Source organism: Terrapene carolina, unplaced genomic scaffold, assembly GCF_002925995.2.
Source record: "Terrapene carolina triunguis isolate 2854851 unplaced genomic scaffold, T_m_triunguis-2.0 Scaffold95, whole genome shotgun sequence".
NCBI lineage: Eukaryota > Metazoa > Chordata > Testudines > Emydidae > Terrapene > Terrapene triunguis.
The window spans coordinates 14,749,141-14,776,880 of record NW_020664446.1 but is presented as its reverse complement, the minus strand read 5'-3'; the positions used below and the strand labels follow the sequence as shown (position 1 = coordinate 14,776,880).

Genomic DNA, 27,740 nt, shown 5'->3' with positions numbered 1-27,740 from the left:
GTCTGGCAAAAAAAAAATTCCCTGGAACCTAACCCCCCCCCCCCCCCTTTATATTAATTCTTATGGGGAAATTGGATTCGCTTAACATCGTTTCGCTTAAAGTCGCATTTTTCAGGAACATAACTACAACGTTAAGTGAGGAGTTACTGTATGTGGATGGTAGGGGGTTTGGATGCAAACCTGAATCTGAGCCAGGGCTTACAATACAGTGTAGACATACTCTTCCGCTCTACCTGAGCCCATATGTACTGCAAAAAAAATCATAATGGATGAATGATTACTTTTGCTGTAGGCAGAGCCAGATTTAGGATTTGGGGGTTTCCTAGATTAGGTTATTCTTGGAAGATTCACTTTTCTTGGTTCTCCGAACACCTTCTGTGCCCTTGAACTCTAACAGTCTGGGTCATAGAAGGGATTCCTGAACATAGCCTTTCTCCACCACCTCCAGAGTCTATTTTGGCAGGTTATTGGTGGTGGAAATATGATGTATTTTAGAATTCCTTCCAGAACTCAGGTGGTTCAGCTTCAGGGTTATGCCCTGTCCCACACCCGCGTAAAAAAGGTTGTACAGTTTGAGACATAGTTGGGTTTTTTGACTGTGTATTGAAATAAATATTTTCGATATCCTAGATACGTATGACATTCAGCTGTTCAAACACATTGAAGTTATGTCAGTTTTGTTTTCTTGCCAGTCAGACTTCTCGCTATGGGGAACTGAATTCTGTTTATCAAATTATATAGTGAAATGGATGATTCAGAAAGAAAGACAAGACATCAAGCCTTCAACTCTTCAGGTTGTATTTGTACATGTTAGGCAGAAAGTTTGACAGCATATTGATTCCCATTTATAGCCAATGTGAAGTTCGATTTTTAAATATTTTTTCTGATAAATTGGAAGGTGCTTTTTATGTTTGGAAAAAAAAATCTGAAATGGCTACCAAAATATGCTTTAAAGCATTTTAAAGCAAATATTCATATAGATTGTAATCTGTTCATCACATAATGAATTTTCAGCCTTGGATTGACGTAAAGGTCAAGTATAGTTGTTGCAACTTTTACAAGTGACAGATAGTAACAATGTGAAACTCTGGCCCCAGGTGTGTTGTTTCTTGTTGCTTCTAATTAAAAGTGACAGTGAGCTGCTGTTTCATTGCCTGGCAGCAACTTGTGCTCTATAACCATAAGCAAATTGATTTGACATGTTGTATTTGATGAAATAACCAAAAATAGGCACACAACCATTGACTAAGATACTTCTTAATGTGTGTGTGTGTGTATATATGTGTGTGTGTGTGTGTGTATATATATATATATATATATATATAATATATATATTGCAGCATGTATCAAGTCAAGATCTTCAGAAACTCATTGGGCTCGTTGTCTTTTCTTTTTTGAATTGACGCAAAGTGAACAGTTTATTGCAAATCTTGACCTTTTAACAGTAATTATTGAAAGTAAAGTTAGATATAAGTCTTCAGAATGTCAGTCACAATTATGGTCATTTTAGCCATGCAAAATTTCAAAAGTCAGGGGGTATTTTATTCTTTTTTGAAAAGCTTTTAATGTTACTATTCATTTTGATACCCAGTGTTTGATAGACTTTCTAATGTCATAATAATGTTGATTAATTTTATTGTGTTTTCTTAAATGTGTTTTCATTCCTTTTGATAGTGACTAGTTCAGTATGAATTTAACAGTATGCAAAAATGATCAGGTAGTTGGAGATTTAGGTTTGCTGCTTTATTTTCTATAGTATTACTGTGGCTATTTCATTATTTATAGTAGAGTGCAACTTTTTATCAGGAGGTGAGAAAGTAGAATGTGTGTACTGTAAAAATCACAAGAACAGTATTAATCAGTGTTGTACAGTATTAACTTGTATACTCATGTTGCCTCTCTATTATAGATGTAGGCAGATCATTACTTTGACTGCCACACTGCTGAGAATTTTATTCCTATGAATTGCTGAAAAATGTTATTTTTACAAGGGAACAAAATGTTCCTGTGTTCAAGCTCTTTCATGGCACCATATAAGTTTTAGAAGTAAATGAACTGTTACAAATGCTTAATGAGATGATTAATACATGAAATGTCCTAGATCAGTGGTACTCAACCATTTGAATTGAGACAGGCCAGTCCTCGCTTACAGACAGCCCCCCAACCTGAAGCAAATACTCACCAGCAACCACACACCACACAACAAAAACACTAACCTAGGAACCTGTCCTTGCAACAAAGCCCGTTGCCAACTCTGTCCACATATCTATTCAAGGGACACCATCATAGGATCTAATCACATCAGCCACACCATCAGAGGCTCGTTCACCTGCACATCTGCCAATGTGATATATTCTATTATGTGCCAGCAATGCCCCTCTGCCATGTACATTGGCCAGACCGGACAGTCTCTACGCAAAAGAATAAATGGACACAAATCAGACGTCAAGACCAGTTGGAGAACACTTCAACCTCCCTGATCACTCAATTACAAACCTAAAAGTCGCAATTCTCCAACAAAAAAACCTTCAAAAACGGACTCCAACGAGAAACTGCAGAACTGGAATTAATTTCCAAATTGAACAGCATTAAATTAAGCTTGAATAAAGACTGGGAGTGGATGGCTCATTACACAAAGTAAAAACTATTTCCCCATGCTAATTTTTCCCCTACTGTTACTCATACTTTCTTGTCAACTGTTTGAAACGGGCCATCCTGATTATCAGTACAAAAGTTTTTTTTTCTCCTGCTGATAATAGCTCACCTTAATTGATTAGTCTCGTTAGAGTTGGTATGGCAGCACCCATTTTTTCATGTTCTCTGTGTGTGTGTGTGTGTGTGTGTGTGTGTATGTATATATATATATATATATATATATATAATGCCTACTGTATTTTCCACTCCATGCATCCGATGAAGTGGGTTTTAGCCCACGAAAGCTTGTGGCACCTTAGAGACTAAAGTTTATTTGGGCATAAGTACTCCTCGTTCTTTTTGCTGACACATATTAACACGGCTACCACTCTGAAAACTGTGTTGGTAGTTATGGCTTGTCACGTGAAATAGATGGGCTCAAGTTGTGGTCAGAGCTGGCTCTCGATCTTATTGAATTTAATGGCAAAATTCCCACTGATCTGAATGGGTGCATGACTGGGACCTCAAAAAGGATGGTGGGTTTGTGTAAGGGCTCTCAGGGAAGGAGAATCTGTAAAGCCACTGCTTAAAAGAGAAGAACTTACAGTAGTTAAAGAACCTCCTGAAAGCAATGTTAGTATTATTATAACAAAAACATTAGTGGTACAAAATAAAATAGATCTAGCTTATATTCAAGCTATTCTTTGAATCCACTTTATCCTCTTCTTCATAAAAGCAATTTTAAGCCCTTTAGTAAGATACACTTAAATATACTTAGATATAACTTACATGTATACCCCAAATTAAAAAACATAGAGAACCAAAGAAGTGCCATTGTGGCTAAACAACAAAGTAAGAGAAGCAGTGAGAGGCGAAAAGGCATCCTTTAAAAAGTGGAAATTAAATCCTAGTGAGGAAAATAGAATGGAGCATAAACTCTGGCAAATGAAGTGTAAAAATATAATTAGGAAGGCCAAAAAAGAATTTGAAGAACAGCTAGCCAAAGACTCAAAAACTAATAGCAAAAAAAAAATTTTAAGTACATCAGAAGCAGGAAGCCTGTTAAACAACCAGTGGGGCCACTGGACAATCAAGATGCTAAAGGAACACTCAAGAACGATAAGACCATTGCAGAGAAACTAAATTAATTCTTTGCATCGGTCTTCATGGATGTCAGGGAGAGTCCCAAACCTGAGCCATTCTTTTTAGGTGACAAATCTGAGGAACTGTCCCAGATTTGAGGTGTCATTAGAGGAGGTTTTGGAACAAATTGATAAACTAAACAGTAATAAGTCACTAGGTCCAGATGGTATTCACCCAAGAGTTCTGAAGGAACTCAAACATAAAATTGCACAACTGTGGTATGTAATCTGTCCTTTAAATCAGCTTCCGTACCAGATGACTGGATGATAGCTAATGGGATGCCAATTTTTAAAAAAGGCTCTAGAGGCAATCCCAGCAATTACAGGCTGGTAAGACTGACTTCAGTACCGGGTAAACTGATTGAAAACTATAGTAAAGAACAAAATTGTCAGACACATAGATGAACATAATTTGTTGGGGAAGAGTCAACATAGTTTTTGTAAAGGGAAATCATGCCTCACCAATCTATTAGAATTCTTTGAGGGAGTCAACAAGCATGTGGACAAGGGGTATCCAGTGAATATAGTGTATTTAGATTTTCAGAAAGCCTTTGACAAGGTCCTTCACCAAAGGCTCTGAAGCAAAGTAAGCTGTCATGGGATAAGAGGGAAGGTCCTCTCATGGATTGGTAAGTGGTTAAAAGATAGGAAACAAAGGGTAGGAATAAATGGTCAGTTTTCAGAATGGAGAGAGGTAAATAGTGGTGTCTCCCAGGGGTCTGTGCTGTGACCAGTCCTATTTAACATATTCATAAATGATCTGGAAAAAGGGGTAAACAGTGAGATGGCAAAATTTGCAGATGATACAAAACTACTCAAGATAGTTAAGTCCCAGGCAGACTGCGAAGAGCTACAAAAGGATCTCTCAAAACTGGGTGACTGGGCAACAAAATGGCAGATGAAATTCAGTGGTGATAAATGCAAAGTTATGCACATTGGAAAACATAATCCCAAATATACATATAAAATGATGTGGTTCAAATTAGCTGTTACCGCTCAAGAAAGAGATCTTTCTTTCAGAGAGAGTTCTCTGAAAATATTCACTCAATGTGCAGCGGCAGTCAAAAAAGCAAACAGAATATTGGGAATCATTAAGAAAGGGATAGATAATAAGACAGAAAATATCATATTGCCTCTATATAAATCCATGATATGCCCACATCTTGAATACTGTGTGCAGATATGGTCGCCCCATCTCAAAAAAGATATATTGGAATTGGAAAAGGTTCAGAGAAGGGCAACAAAAATGATTAGGGGTATAGAACGGCTACCATATGAGGAGAGATTAATAAGACTCAGACTTTTCATCTCGGAAAAGAGATGACTAAGGGGGGATATGATTGAGGTCTATAAAATCATGACTGTTGTGGAGAAAGTAAATAAGGATGTGTTATTTATTCCTCATAGCACAAGAACTAGGAGTCACCAAATGAAATTAATAGGCAGCAGGTTTAAAACAAACAAAAGGAAATTTTTTTTTTTCACACAACGCACAGTCAACCTGTGGAACTCCTTGCCAGAGGATGTTGTGATGGCCAAGACTATAAAGAGGGTTCAAAAAAGAACTAGATAAATTCATGGATGATAGGTCCATCAATGGCTATTAGCTAGGATGGGCAGGGATGATGTCCCTAGCCTCTGTTTGCCAGAAGCTGGGAATGGGCGACAAGGAATGGATCTCTTGATGATTACGTGTTCTGTTCATTCCCTCTGGGGCAGCTGGCATTGGCCACTGTCAGAAGATAGGATGCTTTGGTCTGACCCAGTTTGCCCGTTCTTATGTTCTTATACATACAAAAGAAAGGGTTTATATATAGCAACAGAAACAAAGTAGAAACATTCAAGGGCATTTGGAAATCTGTTTACTATTAAAGATATTTTTAATAATTCACAATGCTGCTTTGGTGAGTTTTTCTTTGGAAAGTTGTATCTATGCCACACGATGCTGTAATGACAATGGTAACTAAATACTTTATTAAAAATAGGACTATTGAAGGGTATGTCTACACTACCGCGGTAGTTCGACGGCTGGCAATCGAACTTCCGGGTTCGATTTATCGCGTCTGGTCTGGACGCGATAATTCGAACCAGGAAGTGCTCGCCGTCGACTGCGGTACTCCACCTCAGCGAGAGGAGTACCGCGGAGTCGACGGGGGAGCCTGCCTGCCGCGTGTGGACCGCGGTAAATTCGAACTAAGGTATGTCGACTTCAGCTACGTTATTCACGTAGCTGAAGTTGCGTACCTTAGATCGAATTGGGGTGTTAGTGTAGACCAGGCCGAAGTAAAACCCCTGTGAGTGATCAGAATATATATTCTCACTACTGAAGTGTATGGGCAAAATTTTCAAGCAATGTGTTTTACCTGTGTAGAAAGAAAAACGTGCTGATTCCTGTCCCACAGTCACTTCGAATTCCACATTATAGCGCATTGACTTCATATTTCTAGTAGATTTGAATGTATGAGGACTTTGGAATTCTCTTTCTGGAAAAGGAAAGATTCTTAGATCAGGACAGTTATAGGCTATGGATGGATGGATTGAAATTTATACTGATTTTTACTATATACATACTTGAACATGTTTTTCTTCATCTCAAATTTTTTTTTGAAAGAAAATGTTTCTGATGTCCCCTGTAATTAGCTGCTGCATCAACATTTTCTATCACAAGAGTCCACAAGAAGTTCATTTCAAGAAGAAGTCCTAGTAGGCCAAATTTAGTTGTCCTGTCTTACACATTATCTTAGTGGTCCAAAGTGATTCCCTCAACTTTCTCCCTCTTCTCAATACCCAGTTTCAATAAACCTGTCTCAATATTTGTTGTTAGACTGTTTGCCTGATGTTTTTGCAAAATATTCATATAATAGCTGAGTCATGTTCAAGTAATATTAGAGGAAGCTTGCTTTCTGTCAAATACATAAAAGGTGATATCAGAGTTGGAAAAAATCAATGTTTTCCATTTTTCAGGGCTGAGGGAAATCATCACAGTGGGGTTTAATAAACACTAAAAGGATGTCAGTGCATAAGAGCATTTTAAGAAGAGATACATTGGTGTTTCTACTAAATTGCTCTCCATGGAAGAGCTGCATGTTAAACTGAAGGTTTGCTTTTTACCTGCTTCTGACATTATTGTGAAGTTAAATGCAGGTTGCCTGCTTCCTTGTTTGTCTTTAACTCCTCCATTCAACTCCTGTAATTGCTGTTTAGTTAGTGTGTGTCAGCAATTCATGATAATTGCTAAACGGGTTATTTTTTGCATGTCACAGAAACTGTTTTTCTGTACAATTTTTATAGTGATTAGTAAAGCTGAGACTGCTACTGCAAGCTTGTCAGAAATATTGAGGAAAAATAATTTGCAGACCCTCTTTTTGCTCAATGGTGACCAATCAGCCTGACTAGTCTGTCCGTATTTTATTTGGTTAGGTCCTTATCCTGCAGATGCTTAATTTTTCTACTGAGAGTTGTTCCCTTAAAATCAATGTGACTCCTAAAGGTAATAAAATTAAACATGTCCATAAACATTTGCAGGAATTAAGGTTTTGGTGAATTATTGCTTGTATACATCTCAATCTAAAGCATAAGATATTCCAGAGTGGAATTGTACCTGCTTATTTTGTAATATGCACTTCTTTGTAGTTTTATAGGACATTATAATTTATGGTGATGTACTGCATAGCTGTCCTGATGAACATTTTTAAAAATATAAAAATTCACTGACCACAAAATAGAGTTTTCATAAAAGTAAAGAAAAGTATTAAGGCCTTGATCCTTTAATTGATATCCGTGAGATTCCTTGTGGGCAAGGAAGTCCACCCATGTGCTATCAATTACAGGATGAGTCTAACATCTCATCTCGTTAATGAAACAATAAAGACATTAAAAAATAAGACTTTTCTAATTTTTGCTAATGTCCCACAGGAAGTGAGACTGGCCAGTGTCTTGGATTGCCTCCTATCTCAGAGAAACCCAAGGTGCCACTTTTGAAAGCTTACTTTTTGTTTTGTATTTGGTGTAACAGTGTTAATGAAACCTGGGTTTGTGCTTTGATAGTTTGTTCTAAAACTGTCTTGTCTTCACCCGGCATTTCTTTATTGGCAGTAAACCATGAATAGTGTACGAACTTTTATTCCATTAATGTTGTCATGTAATTGTTTCATTAAATTTAAACCTGGACACACACAGTTCTTTAAGAAAATCACAACTTTTATTCCTTGGTACTGAGTAGAGTTGGTCAAAACTCAGAATTCCCATGGAACAGAAATTCCAGCATTTACAAAAAAGTGGGGGGGGGGGGGCAAAAATTTAGAAATTTCCTGTGAAATGGAATTTCTGGGGAAAAATCATTTGGAGTTAATCAAAATGTTTCGTTTCAATTCAAAAAAAGTTTTGATTTTGACTCTTATATTTTTAAATGTCAACTGCATATTTTTATTTGATTTAATATTTTTTATTCTGTATTTGTATTTTGTTTTTATTGTAAAACTAGGATTTAATAATTTTAAAATTATAAAAAGATAAAATAAAATTAAAATACTGTAGTTGGTGACTGGTATTGTAATTGGTAAATGGCATTCTAATTGGTAATTTGTATTCTAACTGGTTTGCTGGTGGCTGCTTGGCTAGCTCTTTGGTAACTGGTATAACTGGTCATTTGTAATTGATATTCTAATGGATAATTGGTATTGCAGTTGGTAGAATCATAGAAATCTAGGGCTGGAAGGGATCATCCAGTCTAGTCCCCTGCACTCAAGGCAGGACTAAGTAATAACTATACCATTCCTGATAGGTGTTGGTCTAACTTGTTCTTAAAAACCCCAGTGATGGAGATTCCACAACCTCCCTAGGCAGTTTGTTCCAGTGCTTCGCTACATTGACAGGACATTTTTCCTGATGTCCCACCTAAACCTCCCTTGCTGCAATTTAAGCTCATTGCTTCTTGTCCTATCCTCAAAGGTTAAAGAGATCAATTTTCCACACTCCTTCTTGTAACAACCTTTTATGCACTTGAAAACTGTTATCATGTCCCCCTCAGTCTTCTCTTTTCCAGGCTAAACAAACCCAATTTTTTCCAATCTTTCCTCACAGGTCATGTTTTATTTAATATTTTTTGTTGCTTTCCTCTGGATTTCCTCCAATTTATCCACATCTTTCCTGAAATTTGGTGCCCAGAATTGGACACAATGTTCCAGTTGAGCTTTATCTGTGCAGAGTAGAGTGGAAAAATTACTTCTCATGGAGACATAGAGAACAATTGATCACTGTTATCTTTAATAACAGACTTTAACAGATTTGAAGACTATCAGGTCCCCCCTCAAATCATCTTTTCTCAAGGCTAAACACGATGTTTATTTAAATCTTTCCTTATAGGTCAAGTTTTCTAAACCTTTTAGCATTTTTGTAGTTCTCCTCATGTATAAAAATGACATAAAATAAATGTAATATGTAAAATACTATATAGTATAAAAACGTAAATTAAAAAATTACGATTTGATGGTGGATTTTTCCGCATGTTGTGTGTGTGAGAGAGAGAGAGAAGGCCTGTGCTGTATTTCTCATTAACAACTTGGCTTTAATGTTTTGTTGTTTGCTCCCTTCATTTATGACCAGTGAAGATACGGGATGTTGTTGTGGTGTCAGAGATTGCTCGTTCGATGGAGGGCAGTGAACAAGAAGGGTTAATTTTCCTCAAGAGTTAGTGGATGACAGATTAGGTAGATGAATATCTGCAGAGGATATTAATGTGAGCCTTGAAGTACGTCTCTAGAGCCACTGAATCTAATCCAGGAGTCAGAGTAAGGGCTGAACTGACGGAAGCCATGGCCCCAAAATAAAGCAAAAGGGAAATTCACTAAAGACACTGAGGACTGAAATCTGAATGGTTGTTAGGGTCCAGAGATTCAGTATGACTCTGCCACTGTGTGGAATAATGGATAATGCGCAGTTGTGTATTAAAATATTAAACCAGGAAATACCATCAGGCAAATTGTTGAGAGCAATCATGCACCAAGAGAAATTCCACAGTTTTCCTTCAGAAAAAGACTCGATGAGAGTTGATTTTTTAAAATGGTGTTTTACATTCACTGAACTGGAGTTCAGTACTGGTAGCCAGGAATTTTTATGCCTCTTACTGTTGAAGTCTAGTTGAGTTGAAAATTTAGTTGCCAATTTTTAGTTTTCCACAAGTCGATTGGTCTTGCACTTCAATTTTGGTTTTCTTCTTATTGATCAAACTTTGTCTGCACCAAGCAGAATGGGCAGGAGAGTCTACTTCAGGCTAAACCCCACTTGTATATTGGAGAATTTATTATGCAAGTAATTCCAAGGTCATTGGAACCTCTAATTTCCCAGCAGACAATGGGATTCCCTTAGACATTAAGAACAAACATTTTCCATCTTCTTTTGTCTCATTATTTTATCATTTTTATTCTGCCACAAAATAGGCATATGAATTTTAATCTAAAAATAAAATTAAATATGAAATAAATAAAATAAACCAATACAATATTTCAAAATGACTTTTCATTTTGAAATAAAAACTCCAAATTCTCATTCCTATAAGTTCGAAACACTTCATGTTGCTGGTTTTGACTAACTTTCATTTAGAAAAAAATCATGTTCTCAAAGAGTGTTTCAATTTGATGAATTGACATTTTCTGATGGAAAATTTTCTACCAGCTATAATACTGCAAATGTCCGTTTCCTTGGTATAGAGGGAGAATTGTCCAGCAACCTGAGCATGTGGATCTTTGTTGCATGGGTCTTGAAAAAATATTTAGCACAAAAAATTCTACTTTTGGAGATTTGGGCCCAATCATAGAAACAAGGAAAGTTTCAAGTTTTTTAGTCAAGAAACTTTATTGAACATATTCTATAGATATAATTTATTAATTATTTATGATCCATAAATTAGTGTTGCAATGAATTAACATGAAGTTTATTCACAATTTTTAAAGTGAATGATGTAATTATAATTTCCTTAGAATGTTGCATTTAAGCATGCTACCGTGGTGAAAAGTGTGGAACTCTACTCAACCTCTGACCATAAACAGCTAGATATTTCTGCTAAAATGATCCGTAGTGCAATAGATAAAAATGATATTTTAATTCAGTAGGCGTATTGTATCATTTATTTGTACAACACCAGTGGGCAATGGAGCAGATCAGAGTGTAACAGTTGTTCTGTCCTCAGTTCATTAAGACAGCATTGCATTGGTTTATGCTGAAGAAGCTTATCCTGGCAACTAGTAGGGCTAAAACCATTTGTTTAAATAAAAGATACCTGTCTTGCAGCCCAGTAAGATTGAAGCAGTCTTGTGTGGCATTGTCTCTGATCCTTACTATTCTGCACTTATATAGGAATTGAGTTCAAATATAAAAGAGAGGTTTAAAAAAATGAAGTTGTTATTGTACATATTTCTAAGATGCTTATTCCCATAGTAATCAAGTGAAGTGAAATGTTTAACCAGAAAAGCATGTTAGTTATTTTTTCTCTCTATTTTTAAAACATCACAGTCAGTTGTATCTTTAATTAGAAATTAGTAAAATAAAATTACGGGAGAATTCCCATTCCCTAGCCATCAAAAATCGTGAAAGACTCATTGCATTACTCTGTCCCCCCTTTCCTTGATAAGTATTTCCAAGATTTGTATCCTTTGTTCCTAAGTGTATAGTTAGAGTAAATGTGAGAACATATACTTTAGAGTAACAATAGATAAATGGTTGTATAATAATGCTTGAACTGAGTTTTAAAGGTTTGGGGGTGTTTTTTCCTTTTTTTCTTTTGCTTGTTGGGGGAATCTCTCATTTCAATTTCATCTTCAGTGGTGGTTGAATATGTGAGTGAAATTAGTTTTTGATGTTTTGGGGCATTTAATTCATTCTGACCAACAGTTAGTTACTTTCATATCAGTTGGCTATTCCAACTCAGATCTGAAACTTGTGCAAGTAGAAGCTGCATCATATACCTATAAGGCTAATCTAAGCTATCTCAGTATCGTGAACCCACAAGAGAAAACTGAAAATTCTCTGTATATATTGGAATCAGCATTCTTACCTCAGCCTAAAGGGAGTTCAAGAGCCTACTATGAGAGCACAGCCATGAGTTGCTCATTAAGCCTTATTTTAAAATGAAAGCTTTGATTATATCTTTGTGCCTTTGTTTTTCAGACTCACTGTTATTGCTTCATATAACTGCGCCTGTTTTTTCTCATCCTCTGTTAACAGCCTATTTAATAAGCACAGTTCAGTTACCTTCTAAGTTCATATATGTTACCCGTCCACTTTGCGTTCTCTGAGTATGCTCTGGTTTCTAACTGCAATTTCATGAAAGTATACTTAATTTTTATAACATTTGTGTACCATCTATTGTATTAAGTAATCCAACATTGTGTATGCTAAAACTACGGACTAATTACCATATGTATGTTTTTAATGGAAAGAATAGGATTTAGAAAAGATACAGAAGTGTTAGCCAGAATTAATCATTTTATTACCGAAACTGAAGAGAAATCTTGCTACAATTTATAAGATAATATACATAAAACAATCAGATAAAATATATTGCTTATTTTTCTGTTTTCAGTTCTCTCCAATTTAATTTTTATAAGCATATTTTCACAAAATATCTGTTGACGTGCTAAAGAAAATATAAAGATTAAAGGGATGTTTTTGAAAGGCACAAATTGGAGTTAAGTGGCCAATTGTTGTTGAATTTGGGTAGGATGTGGGCACCTAACTCTCATAGACTGTTTTAGAAATCTCAGCCTAATAAACTAATAACCAACTTGTTTCTAAAAATTGTGCTAAATAGTTTTCTGTAAAGTGAGTGTTTTGAGGGCTGGATTTGGCCCTCGGGATTTAGTCAAATGTTTGTAGAGTTTCCTCCTTGTTCTTCTTTCAGGAGGAGTTTCTCCACTTTGGGAAGGGAAGGGGATTCACTTGTCTAAACTTGTGGATCTTCTTTATCCATGCAGACTGGATCCCCCTGAAGGGGTGTTCTGTAGTGCAGAGGAGGACTTCAGACTCTAACAACAGTGATTTGCCTCTCTTTGCCCTATAGATTTGGGAGCATGCCACAGAGAGAGGAGAGCCTACTCCCTCCTAACATCAGGACCCCAACACAGCATCTATTAGAGGGACTTTGTGGGCTGTAGTGGAATCTGAGTGTATGCCATTGCATTGGGATTCCCTGATCTTTCCACAGCCCATTCTGGCCCAGAAATATAAGTTTCTAATCTATTCACAAAAGCAGATGGAACCAGGATGACTGCACTCACTCATAGGAATGAAGAAACGGTAGTTTCAATCCACAGTTTATTTTATAGGGTGATGTGCTGCAACAGTCTTTAATAATTTATACCTACAATTATTTCTGAGGCAGCAGAAGACAAGCAACTACCTCTCAAATAGTGACCTTCAATAGTAATGATTAGTATAAAATCCTTGTATGTGATTCTGTATGTGATTCCCCCACGTCAGCTCTGCATTCAGAAATGCTAGTTTTACAAACTTCTTTATACACGTTTCTTTACTTTTTCCCTAAAACTACATTATGCTGCACCTATCAATACTAACAGTAGTTAGAGGAATCAGCTGTAATACTGTTAACGAGTTTTAAAAATCTGTTAAATGCTTTCAGCTGACATAAATTAAGGAAAGTGATAGCTGTGTTTGGACAATTTATGACATACACATTTGCCACCGTAGTGACAACAGCTAAGCTATAATTACCTCTAATTATAGTAAATGCCACATAGTTAACAATCAATACATATTCCATTGGCTAGTTAATAGGAATTATTTGTAAAAATGCTCCTATCCTTTTATGTGAGGTTAAAAAAAATCAGATCTGCAGTGAACAACACCTTTGTTAATTTCAAATGTCCACCATTTGTAAAAGCTGATTATTTGGCCTAAAGGGCCAATACAGCAACAAAAGACAATGTCAAGTTTCCAGGAAACCTATACAGAGCCACTGAAGAGGGATTTTTCAAACCCCCTATACTTAGGTAGAAGCCAGACATATTTTTTTACATTGATTTTTGTCTTAAAAGAATATGTACCTTTGGTCATTCGTGTGTGTGTGTGTGTGTGTGTGTGAGAGAGAGAGAGAGAGAGAGAGAGAGAGAGAGAGAGAGATGTGAATATGGTAAAACCGAAGAGAGACAGGAATTCTTCAGTTACTGAAAATTAAATTCTCTTTCTTCTAAGTATGTCATGGTATATCATTTTGGTGTAGTTTAATGTTCTGGAAGGCTAGTCAAAATGACAACACCACTATGCCTGCAAACGTCTAATATTACTGCCCTTATTAGATGAGGTAGTTTTCCAAGTCCACCTTTGTGAATGAGCATTATTTACATTCCTTACATAGAGATGCTTAACTATGTAGCTGTACCCAATTTTAATTCATAAACTGAGCCTTTAAAAGACATGGTTAGTTTATGTCCTACTTATGCTATTACAGTAATATTGAAAACATTTTTCCCCACCTTCTCAGAAGAGGCAGTTTTTGCCCCTATAACAAATTGCAGCTGAGATGGTAGCACATAGACATCTACGTACATTTTTACAGGTGTAAATCAAGGAGGTAGATGTCCAGTAGCCTCCATTTCTATCTGCAGTTTATGGGTTCAAAATTATAGGTGCAGGTATTTGCAGATATAAATTAGATCCTGGTTATCACCTCTTGAGAATATTTTTAATGATATTAGCAAGCTATGCATTTCTAAGCTGTAAATGTGTAGCTATGAAGTTAAGCATCATAAATGCATTGTTCAGATTTATAAAGATTAAAGAAACACTTTGATTTTCACTTGCAGCTAACATCTGTTAGACTTCCAAAATGACAAGACTTGGGTGGGGAAAGCTATGAGTCACAGGGAATGTATTTTTTTCCTTCAGTTTACTTCCAGAACATAACCCTAACTATCACTATTCAGTTTAATAATAGGTCTATGTTCCATGATGTATTTAGATGCACAAATAGTAGTAGTATTGATGAGCTTCCAAAACCCTTATTGTGAAATCAATGTTCATACACTTTATAGCCCATTAAATTTTGTGTTTGTGACACCACATCACAATGTTTTATTAATTCCAAGCTGAATAAGATGTTTGTGTCCTTTGTTATATATATATTAAAAAAACAAAAGGAACAAGTTTTATTTGGCTTTTTATGCTGTATTTTTTTTAATTCTCTATTCCCATCCCAATGTATGCCTAATCATCAGATTATTTCATGAACAATCTGTAGGATGATGCTTGAGAGGCTGTTTTACATTCATGCCCCTCTTTTTATGATATATTCCAGGATATACCACAATTTAGTGCTGTGGTTCTCTAACTTTTTCATGCTGTGAACCATTTCTGAATATAGAGATCCTCTCATTGACAGCCTCCTCTCTGTACCATCTAATCCCATGCATTACTTAAGGAACTATAGTGTGTGGTTACATTTAAAAAAAGTAATGATAGATCTAATATTTAATGACCCCAAATGAAAATAAACTCACTTTAATACGAGGAGTGCTGGTACTTTTGGCTATAATGGGTTTTGTGCATCTACAGTTTTTCTCCCTGGTGTAAGACTTTTTTTTTTTTTTTTTACTAATAAATAATTTCCTTGCATTACCTGCAGCCCCACTGTTCTAATTGCTCTGTCATTTAGCAAGTTGATTCCATCTTTGAGTGTTTCCTATCCTTCTAAATTTGCTGTCATCCACAAATTTGATCTCCGTTTAATTTACACCAAAAACCTTACACAACAAAAAAAGACATGAAGCAGCTACATGTAACGCACAGAGGTATGGGAGTTCAGTTGATTAAATAATCCCTGGGAACTCTGAAAGCGCACTGGACTGCACTATAACTAGCAGGAAGTGTCACTGTTGGCATTTTGGCGGATGCTACACCATTATGTCTTTGGGACCATCTGAAATTGCTCTGCCAACCACTAATTATTCACAATTTAAGAACAATCCCTCACTCATTTGAGCAATAATCTGCATTGAAAACAAGACCACTCTGGCAATCTTGTAAAACTGGAAATAGGTGTTCCTTAAATACTTGTTTTACATCTTTGAGTGACAGAAATACCCATCGTATAATTTCAGAATTGTAGAAAAAGTGGCAAAAGATACAAGTATTAATCAGGAGGTTGATTTATCTTTCTTGTGTTTTCTCCAGAGGTTATATTTCCTCTTTGAAACATTTAATATTGTTCCACAACAAGAAATTTCTTACACTTCCCTGGCACTGAAGAGAAAGTTAAAATGTAGACACCCATCTGTTCTTAAGTGCCCAAATGGATCAGACCTATATCAGCCAAGATAGAAAGCTGCCTTAATCAAGTCTTCAAGATGATAACCTGTTTCATTTTGAAAGAAAGATTCAGAAACATTAGAGCTGCTTAGATTTTCTGAAAATCTCAAAGTTGCCAGAAAGAAATCTATTCATCTGGTTTAGTTTGGTAAATGAGAGCAGCTTAATGTCTTCATAAGAAGTATTTATCAACTTCAACACAGTCACACCAGGGATGAGCTTGATTCATGTTCCAAGGATCTCTCCTTTTCAAATAACTCTTTCAAGTACAGTGAAAGCTTTGTTATCCGGCATGTTGTGGGTATGGGGGGAGTGCTGGTAAGTCAAAAATTCCAGTTAACTAAGAGAGAGGGAGCTTGGGACCGGGCTCAGGGCTGGGAGTTGGGGCATGGGAGGGGGTGCGGGGCATGGGCTCTGGGAGAGAGTTTGGGTGCGGGAGGGGGTGCCGGGTGCCAGATCCGTGTGGTGCTCACCTCGGGAGGCTCCCCTCAAGCAGCGACATGTCCCTGCTGCTCCTAGGTGGAAGCGTGGCTAGGCGGTTCTGCGCGCTGCCTCCGCCCGCAGGCGCTGCCCCGCAGCTCCCATTGGCCGTGGTTCCTGGCCAAGGGGAGCTGCGGAGCCAGCACTCAGGACGGGACCAGCGCGCAGAGCCGCCTAGCAGCACTTGCACCCTCTGGCCCCTTAACTCTTCCCCTAGCTACATAAGGGTGGTGCCACCTCAATTCCCGTCAGTTCCTTCGCACTGCCTGCAGCTTGAGTAGGAAGATTCTTTGTGGTGGTTACCTCTTGCTTCTTTCTGTCTCGTGTTTCTGAATTTTTGTGGTGTGTGTATAGTTAGCAGTTTAGTAGTATTCTTAGGTTTTTGTTAATTAGAAGTAGTTAGTAACAGTTTTTATCCTAGTTTTAGTCTGGTGGAATGCGCTTCCCAGGTTTTAAACATTGCCCATCATGTGGGCTGGCTATTCCTAATAGTGACCCCACACACACTTTGTGCTTGTTGTTCCTGGGAGAGGGGCACATTAAGGAAAGGTACTCCATCTGCAAGTAGTTCAGGAAGGGAATGCAAGTGGTGAGGGACTTACACCTTAAGCAGCACCTTCTGGAGCAGGCCATAAGACCAGATCGGCACCACACGCCTCTGTAGATCATCTGATCCGGCAGAGCCTTTTGGAGCCAACACGAAATGTTGCTCCATGCTCGAGGTCTGATGTTTCCCCTAAGAGGAATTATTCTCCTTCCTCTGACCCTCTGAGGAAGAGTTCTCACGAGACAGACCAAGGCCATTCCAGGACTCTGAGAGATTCCTTCATCTTCTAAGAGGAGTGCTGACCGGCACCATAATTCCTCCAATACTTAGGGTGGAGCGGAGCCATCTAGTACCACACCGAGATCAGTTGGATACTGTACCAGTGACTCCAGTAACAGGGCATCCGTTGAGTCCAGTACTGACGACGACAGTGTCAGCACCAACTGTCCCTATGTCATTGGCATAGCAGGTGTCATCAGACCTGCATTTACTCTCTGTTTCTGATTATTCCCCAATAATTCAGGAGCATTCAGCTGCCATGCCTACTGCTTCTGCTGCTGTGCCCTTGGCGCCGAGTGGCCTGGTCACAGTAGTCTCATTTGTCGGCACCATGTTCTGCGTTGCCCAAGACTCAAAGTGCAGGGTTGTGGGGGTGGTCAGCCTTCTTTTCAGCACTGACTGGTCCATCAGTGCAGACGTTATCTTTGGCACTGAAGGTATCTTAACTGCAGACCTCGTCTTAGGTGGTACTGGCCTCAGCTCTGGTTACCATATTTTGTTCTGATACTGCATGGAAGTGCTATGCCTGTTTCGACACTGAAGGTGTCAACTGCTAATCCATCCTCAGTACTGATGTCGTCTCCATATTCGTTTTCGGACAAGACTGGTCATTTGCTTTGTCAGTCAGGAGTGGCTCCTCTGCTACCATCTGGCAACTTCCAGGGCTCATCAGGATCGAGTTCAGGATAATTTTCTTCCTCTCTCTTACCTTCCAAGCAACACTCTCAGAAGTCCTTGAGACTGTCCTTGGACCACCATCAATACAGAGATTGTCACCTTTGCTGCAGTAAAGATATAGGGGCTCCTGGCCTAGTACCTGCTGGCCATCAGTGCCTTACCCCTATTCCCAATGGCCTCCTTGGGACATTTCTCAGTCTGCAATATCCAGTTCTTCAACCCAGTCCAGGGCAAGATCTCCAATCCCAACCGCAGTCTTTCTTCCCAAGCTACCTCCATTGCAGACATACTCTGAGGTCGTTCTTCCTGAGCCAGTTCAACCTGATTTTCTCATAAAGGGAAAGCAGTCCTGCAGTTGGTGTTTAAGGAGACTCCGAGCCCCATCTCCTTTTGATACTGCTTGTGAGTCCCTGAGTGGAATACACATCTGCAGCCCACTGGAAGAAGAAAAGATGGTTACCTGCCTGTACAGTAACTGTTGTTTTTTGAAATGTGTAGTCATGTATTCCACAACCCATCCTCCATCCACTCTGCATTGGAATCTCAACTCTGAAGTTTGGCATGAAGGAACTGAGCAGGTAGGGCAATGCTACCCGTAAATAGCCAGGGGAGGGGTTTAGGAGTCAGAGGTCACCAGCGCCATCTTATGGGGTACAATGAGGCAAAGTTCTCTGGCTTTGTTGCGCTGAGCATCTGCACACCTGAGTGGAATACATGTCTGCACCCACATTTCAAAGAACAACAGTTACTGTACAGGTAGGTAACCGTCTTTTCCAGGAAGTACGTGTGAGAGATCCTAATGCTCAGCGCTTTCTAGAAGGTTCCAACTCAGTGCTTTAGAGTGCATGCCCCTTCCAGAAATGGGGATCTATGCTGACAAGCTGTCTAAGAACTAAAGGTACTGGTAATTATTTTTTTCAAACATCTATCGCACATTATTATTAGTGTCTGTTTTTATTGTTATGAGGCTAGTATCCAAAAGCCATGATCAGGACTGGGGCTTATTGTGCTAGGCACTGTAGTCAGTTACCTCCCTTTCCATTCCTCCCCATCCACATACTTTTACTGCTCAGAACTAATATTAAGTCCATTTAGTGATCATTGCTACCTCACACCGTATTGCACTGTATTAGAGGCCATCTTGTCAAGTACTAGTTTTCAAATAAGTTATCATTACTTTCTTCAAAATGGACTTAGAAATAATCCTGAGACTTTTCTCCAACCACACTTTGACCCTGTTGGAAAAGCAACTCTCAAAATATTATGAAAGCCAAGCTTTCTGAGCAGTTACCTCAACTATCAGGGAATTCAGGACTAGGATCATAGGTGCCGACTCCATGGGTGCTCCAGGGCTGGAGCACCCACAGAGAAAAATTAGCAGGTGCTTAGCACCCACCGTCAGCCAAACTCCCCTCCCTCCCCTCACTCCCACTCGCCTGTGGCCCCCGCCGATCAACTCCTCCCCATCCCTCCCAACGCCTTGTGCACACAGCAGAACAGGTGTTCTGCAGCATGCAGGAGGCACAGGGGGGAGGAGGGCCTTGGAGGAAGGGGTGGAGTGGGGGCGGAGGGGGGCTTGGAGGAAGGGGTGGAGTGGGGTCAGCCTGGGGCTGACCAGAGGTTGAGCATCCCCAGGGAAAATTAGAAGCCGGCGCCTGTGACTAGGATAACAGAGCTCTTCTCCTTAGATACCACAAAGCTAACGGACCAGACCAGACCCCAGCCTTTTTCTTCTTACCATGACATCGAAATATCACATTTTGTTAATTGATTCCAGACTCTATGGGCTGAGGTTCATAATTTCGAATTAGATTTAATAAAGGACTGTAGACCATCAAAATAGATGGCAGAAGGCTCCAAAGAAGTATTAATACAGTGCAATTAAATTTGAAAAACCTGCTAACCCTAATGCAGATAAGATGGAAATCATCCTGGTTTTTCCTGTCACTTTCTTACCAAAGAGACAGTTCGTTCTTGTCAGTCTCTTGCCATCAGTAGTCGTCTTCTAATCCTGTAATATGCAAAGCTACATAACCTAAAGTCACTCTGTCTATGAACTTGATGACGTGAAAAGTGTATTACTGTGTCAAGTCTCTTTCTGTGGAATAGGCCTTTTATAAAATTTCTATACTTTCTTCCAAAAATATTTCTAATAAACTTTTCTATTTGTTTTTTTAATCCTGACTGAATAGCCTATTGCTAAGCAACACTTATACTAGAGTTGTCTCTCACATAGAATGGAATGGGAGGAGCTAATTTTTATAGGCAATTAGATTATTTATTTGCATTACAGAAGCGCTTAGAGACCCCAGGTGAGACCAGATCAGGGCCTCATTGTTCTAGGTGCTATACATATTCATAGTAAGAAACAGTCGCTGCCCTGACAAGTTTACAGTTTTAGCGTTCAAAATAAGCAGCATAGACAAAAAGCATGAAAGAAAATATTATCCCCATTTTATAGCTGGAGACCTGAAGCAGAGAGAGATTACATGATTTGCCCAGGTTCGCACAGTAAGTCTGCGTCAGAGCTGGGAAGTAAACCCAGATCTCCTGCCTTAACCACAAGACCATTTTTAGGTAAAAGAAGAAAATTAATTGTAGTACATAGCACTTTTATAGCTACAAAGTATGGTACAAAACTTAACTATTTATCAAAAAACAAGACTGCCCTGAGTGTCATGACTATCGCAAAGGGGCATTGATAAAGCCAGGTATGGGCAGGGAAAGGATCTCATAAGTATTCTGCTTCATCTACAAAAGCCATTTTATGATATTGAGCAAACCAACACCCACTCAAAAGAGGAGGATAAACTCCAGACAGTTCAAACATAGACAATTGAATAGTGGCTCAGGAAAGGGGGGGGAGGGGGAAAACTGCCTACCTAAACTCAGTAAATTGAAAGCAAATAAAAAAGTTTCCCTTAGAGGATTTCTGTAAACAGCAGCCGTGTCTCAGTCCTCGAAAAAAGCAAATTAAATTTCACTCCTTCAAGCTGAGAGACTAGACATAGGGGAACTTGCAATGTTTCAAATGGATAGAAAAGCACTTTGGCAGAAGTACAGTACATAGCCAAATGGTTCAAATATAATGTGTTACATACAAAGTAGCATCCTAAAAGTGAATGGTTTTGATGCTCTGTTACCTCTGTTTCTTACACTACCACTGTATTCCAATAAACTTAACTTCTTTTTTTTCCAGGCAGAACTAATTAAAGGGAATTTACAAAGTGTTGGACTCACTCTCCGTCTAGTGCCGTCTAAGGAAGAGGATGGAGGACATGTTGTTGTTGAAACTGTTACACCAAACTCCCCTGCTGCAGCTGCTGATCTTCAACGGGGAGATAGACTTATAGCAATTGGAGGTAAGCAATCACGTCATTTGTTTTTTAAAAGAGCAGTAATCAGTTTTATTCAAGTAAAATGTTGTTTAAAACCGCAACAACAACAAAAACCAGTCTCCTATTGTTACATTAGCTTTTGTGTATTTATGGCCACCTAAGATGTATAATTTAACTGTGACCCTTTTACTTGCATATTAAAACATTTATTCTATACCTGATGTAAATCCAAACAGTTGAAGAAACATTTAAAGTGTAGTTGTACTCTTCACAGCTCTAAAAACAGCATTGTGGGGTTCCCTGTTCATGGTCTTTTAATGTTTTACTATAACATCTGCTTACTTAAAAGGCAAAATAGAGTACACCTCTAGCCCGATATAATGCGACCCGATATAACACGAATTCGGATATAATGCGGTAAAGCAGCGCTCCGGGGGGGCGGGGCTGCGCACTCCGGCGGATCACACCAAGTTCGATATAACACGGTTTCACCTATAATGCAGTAAGATTTTTTGGCTCCCGAGGACAGCGTTATATCGAGGTAGAGGAGTATTTCTGTCTCCCAGGCCTGCAAACCCAGTATTGGCTCTGAAGTGCTAACATGAGTGTGAAGTTATTTCTGACCATAAAATAATCACATACAACTCAAATGTGACCCAAGGAGATTTGTTGAGTATGAAAGTACCATTTTTATATTGGGAGCTGTAAGTTCTCATCATGTCTGACCCTCTGCCCACTTTTATTTAGGAGCTGAAATATTACTTAAGAGTCTAACTTTAGGTACTCAGATTTGCAAATTTTGGCTAATGTTAATTGAAAGTTTAGTTGCTGCATAAAAGCCATGATGTATCCTTGATCTTTGTGCAAACCTCCCTTGTCATCACTGGGAATCCTAGTGTGGATTGAGGGTAGTATGTAACACCTGGGCTCACAGACCATAGTTAAAAATGGAATTCAACTTTCTTTACAGGAAGACTTTGACACTATATGGACCATATCTAAATGGACTGTATAGCTGCTCTTTGTCCAACAGAGATACTGTGGTATTAAACCATGGTCAACCACTGATTCTAGTAACCTCTCTATTTCTTTTTTAAATAGTTTACTATTTACTATTACTAGATGATGTTTTTGTTAGTAGTTGATTGAAAATCTGAAAACAGTCAATTTATTTTGCATATTTATTATCTTCATAATTACCAGTATGAAAATTAAGATGATACAGCGGTTAGTTATCTCTAAATAGATGTGTAAATGTCAAGTCTAATTGAAGTGAAAATGAGCTATCCAGTTATGGTAAAATAATACGCTGAATTGTTCAGATTGCTATGGCAAGCAGGACAAGGCCTTGATCACAGAGCCAGAACATCAGTCACCATTTACCCTTTTCCTGAGAAATAAATAAGTCATACAATTATTTAAACCATTTCAGGGCACCAATAACACAATTCCATGCCTCAGCAGTAGGGCATGCTCAGGTTTCAAACAGGACCAAATCCTGAATCGAATGCCCGTGTACTCAAGTACAGGAAAGACATCCAGTGATTCAGACCACAGAGTCTACTTCTGTTGATGACCCCATGGAACTCTAACAATAAACTGATTTACATTAAAGTGTTAAACTAAACAACAACAAGATCCTGGGCCCTGCTTAAATTCTCATTGCATTGCTCTAGCGGTCTAAAAGGGATTTCAAGCTGGCTCAGACAGGCAGCTGAAGAATGCCCCAACAGAATTCTTGCCTGGCATGAGGCTGGTATAGCCCACCTTACATCACCCCTGGACTTCACTGACTTCAATGGGACTATTTATATACTTAAATTAAACACATTCTTAAGTACCTGGCTGAATCAGGGCCTTAGAGCGATGTTTAGCTATCAGTCTAGGCTATGCCTGGGGGTCAGGATCAGGAAAATAGGTTGCTTAGAGCCGTCTTCACCTCCTCCCACCGTTGAGCCCAAATGAGATTCTTGGCCACTGTGCCTACATGCTGTTGTTAAGGTACTGGTGCTGATCTGTTTGTTAGCCTAACACTACCTTTATTATTTTAGCTATGCATATTTCTAAGACAGGTACCCATCCTTCTAGTGTCTGGGTGCTAAATACTACTAAAAATCCCCAGTATGTACCAATTCATTTTTAGTTTCATAGTAAACTGTTTTTTATCAATTATTCTTTTTCCCCCGCACCAGTACTGTTCTACTTCGGTAAGAATAATGAAAAGAATCCTACTATTATTACCTTCCAGTTGGGATCTTTTTATCGTAATAGCTTGATTGTTCCCCTTTATTAATAACAATATTACTAAATATTACAGATTTGAATGAATTTGTGTACTGATTTTGGACACGGATGTTATTTTTTGCTTTCAAGTTTGCTAATTTTTCTTTCTTTTTTTTTTTTTTTTTATAGGAGTTAAAATCACATCGACTGTTCAAGTGCTAAAGCTTATCAAGCAGGCTGGCGACAGAGTTTTAGTGTTCTATGAAAGGCCCGTTGGTTATAATCAGCATGGTGCAGCACTGCAAGATGGTTTTGGACAGTTAGAAGACCCTGCTTTTCTGGCACACCCAGAAGAGGAACAAACTTGTGTTTCAGCAGATGCTGATAACAAAGAACTGGATTCAGAATTTGAAGATTTAGCTTGTGAGATAAAGTCACCTGAGCTCAAAGAAGAGATGCCAACAACTCAGAGTCCCAAACGTTCTGTAGTAACATTTGCTACTAAACCACTTGGAACAATATCTCCAATTCTAAATCGCAAGCTACATTTAGGAAATTATCAGACAACTTTAAAAACACAACCAAAAGATGGAGTCAAACTGGTAGTACCCAAAAGTTCCGAGGGTCAGGACACATCACAACAATCAGTTAGACCACCTCAGGGGAGCAGTACTAAACCTCCTGTACCACCTAGGCCACAAATTAAACTTACTTTGCCTTCTAGTGAAACTCAAAATCTGTTAGAAACAGGAGACATATCTTCTGAAAAACCAGAGAGGCCTCCTCCACCTGCAAACAATGGAGATAAATGCACAGAAAAGGTAACAAAAAATAATGATCAAGTGGAAGACCCAGCGATATCAAAACCAGCAGTAACAAAACCAGAAATAGTAAAAGATACAATTTCAGAAAATTCACGTAGTTCTAAGGAAAGTGATGACCATCATACATGGGAATCACCAGAAATTCCTTATCGCAATCGACAAGGTCGATGGGCAAGGATAAGGGCATCCTCCTGTATATTTGAAGTGGAAGGATACCATAAGTACCTTAATGTTGCACTTTGGTGCAGAGACCCTTTCAAAATGGGTGGTCTTATCTGTTTAGGACACATAAGTATAAAACTTGAAGAAATTGCTTTAGATTGTATAGCTACATCATCCATGGAATACCTTAGAACACTTAGATTAAACGCTCCTGCACCTAAAGCAGCAGTCACTAGAACTGCTTTGCGCAATTTGACAGTGCATAAGGGATTCAATGAAAAGTTTTGCTATGGCGATATAACTTTACACTTTAAATATCTAAAAGAAGGGGAACCAGAAGACTCAAGTTTTCTGCTGGAGAAGGAAAAGGAATATAATTTGGTAGAAGAAGTTCATGCACTTCAGAAAGAAGATCCTTATCTGGGACAAATGATTTTTACGGAAAACAAGCATAATTTTCAAGATACTCAGTTCCAGAATCCAACCTGGTGTGACTATTGCAAAAAGAAGGTTTGGACTAAAGCAGCTTCCCAGTGCATGCTCTGTGCTTATGTTTGTCATAAAAAATGTCAAGAAAAATGTCTAACTGAAACCCCATTTTGTGTAGGAGCTGAAAGGAGACTTGACCGAATTATGGGAAGTTATAGGATAGACGGGCAGGAAGGTCCTCAAGCTGTATCCTCTCGTGTTGATTCAGAATCTAAATCTGTGAACAAAACCACAGGTTTAACAAGACATATCATCAACACAAGTACCCGTTTGTTAAATCTTCGTCAAGTCCCTAAAGCTCGTCTTGTTGAGCCAGGGATGGACATTGTAGAACCTTCACCAAAGCACACTCCAAACACTTCAGATAATGAAAGCAGTGACACTGAAATTTGCAGTCCAAATAGTCCCTCAAAACGTGCAGTTAGCACAGGGATAAAGTTAGCAAAAAAGGAGGGAGGACTAGATGACAATGTCTTTGTTGCAGTAAAAGAAATTGGCCGTGATCTCTATAAAAGCTTGCCTACAGAGGAAAGGTTCCAGAAATTAGAGTTCATGTTGGATAAACTGCAGAATGAAATAGACCAAGAATTGGAAAATAATAATTCACTCATTCGAGAAGAAAAAGAGACAGGCGATGCAAGGAAAAAAGCACTAATTTCTGCTGCATTGGCTAAATCAGGTGAAAGACTGCAAGCCCTTACACTGCTTATGATCCACTACAGAGCAGGCATTGAGGATATAGAATCTTTGGAAAATGCACCTTTAGACCAGCAATCCAGAAAAATGACTAAATATGCAGAAGACACTAGCACTACAGAAGAAATGGATCACGAAGATGTCAGTGTGACGGAGGCTCCAACATTCAACAGCATATCGGAAGAACCGCTTGACACTCCTCACTCAGTAGACTGATAGTTGCATATTTGGCTTTCGGAAGAATGGATTGAAAAGAATACTTTGCACTTAATAAAAAAAAAAATCAGATAAGTCAAAATTTAATTAAACACTGGTACAATGTACATGACCTGCTTCACCACAGTTATTTGCCTGTGTAAGAGTAAGGTTAGTAGAGGTATTTTTCCAGCTACAGTACCACCATTTTGTTAAACAGGCTGGTTCAGATTGTGTTAAAACTACATTTTTGGGTTTATACTGGGAGTTTATTTTTAATAATTTATTTTTAACTTTTTTCTAATTATGTAAGCTAACATTTCATGTTAATGTATATGTGGTGTCCTTTGTGTATTATTGACCTTTTTTGTTTTTGAATTAGTGATTTGAACAGGAAATTTTTGAACAGGATTTTTGAAATGTTTGATTTCCATTAGATGATGAAAACATTGTGAGCTTGATGCATGCCTAAACTGATGACAACACAGCAGTTATTGAGGGACCAGGTTTTGAAATTTTGATCATGTTGCATTGATTTATGTCTTCTAAATAGTTGTATATTTTTTGCCAAATGTATCATGAAAACACTGTGGCTTTTATTTTTGTCTGTTATAACAACTGTCCAGTAAAGGTATTATTGCATATCAAGTTGCTTGCTTTCTATACTTTTGTTAAACACAGGTAACTTTTCAAAAGTTGTGGCTAATCTGAAATATAGTAATGCTGTACCAAACAAAATATTTCCTCCTTAGACCTTTGGGATATTAAACCCTGTTTGAATATAATACATAATTATGTACCAATATTGTTTAGTAATTTTATTGGCGTATTCCAGCAAAAGTAGCAATATTATTTTTAGTAAGATAAAAATAGCTGGCAGCCTTATAGAATAATGTAATCACATTTTTAAATGTTGTAACATTTTAACCTATTAAAGGAAAATTGCAGTTCTAAAATGTGGATTTTTAGAATTAGCATTACCACTCTCCTTGCAAAGGCATGCAAGGATGTTTAAGATTTCAAAAGGTTTAAGATTTATTTTGCACCCACAGATTAAGTGCAAAATAAATTTCATATTTAAACAGAATCACTATATGCTACGTGTCTCAACACTTCTGGTGTCACCATGAATTACAGAACTGCATTCAGCCACTCAACCAGAAGAAACAGTTTGAGCAAAAAGACCACCTTATTCAGCAAAGTATAACATCTTTGCATTGGATCAAAACAAATAAGTCCAGTAGAGGTGAGGAGGAATTTTGGCCAGCACTTTTTGAAAAGAACCATCTGGTCTTGTGCTATGTGTACGTTTTGGATCCTAGCATCATCTGGCTAAGTATGATATTCCTATTGATTTATTATAAATGTGTCTTGAGGTTTCATCTTGTATATGTAGATAGACCATATATTGTTTTCATCTTTATTTTAGGTACTGTATTGTATCATGGATTGTAGCAAATAGGCCTTTGTGCAACAACAGTTAAATACAGTTAAATTTAATTTAATACAGTTAAATTGTTTTTTTTTTTTTTTAATGATTTTAATTGGCAGGCAGGCACTAACATAGTATTCTGTTCAATTTGTCTCTCAATTTATTTTGTGATGGACAAAAACAAAAAAACAATAGTTTTAGCAGGAAAAACCTATTTGTACTTTTAAGTAAAACCAATTACTTGCACTCATGCAACACCCTTTTTTTGTGAAGTTTTGGGGCACCTGATGATTATTTAGCTGA

The 27,740-nt window shown here is 38.1% G+C and overlaps 1 protein-coding gene across 1 annotated transcript in view; it reads left to right on the top strand.

Moving 5' to 3' along the window:
* Window positions 1-26,653, top strand: part of PDZD8 (PDZ domain containing 8) — a 128,905-nt gene extending 102,252 nt beyond the window's left edge. The window contains exons 3-5 of the mRNA XM_026651054.2: window positions 16,298-16,412; window positions 21,278-21,440; window positions 23,829-26,653. Coding sequence (XP_026506839.1) covers window positions 16,298-16,412; window positions 21,278-21,440; window positions 23,829-26,026 — 2,476 coding nt within the window. The 3' untranslated portion in view covers window positions 26,027-26,653. The remainder of the gene's footprint in view (window positions 1-16,297; window positions 16,413-21,277; window positions 21,441-23,828) is intronic.
* The last annotated feature ends 1,087 nt before the right edge of the window (window positions 26,654-27,740 follow it).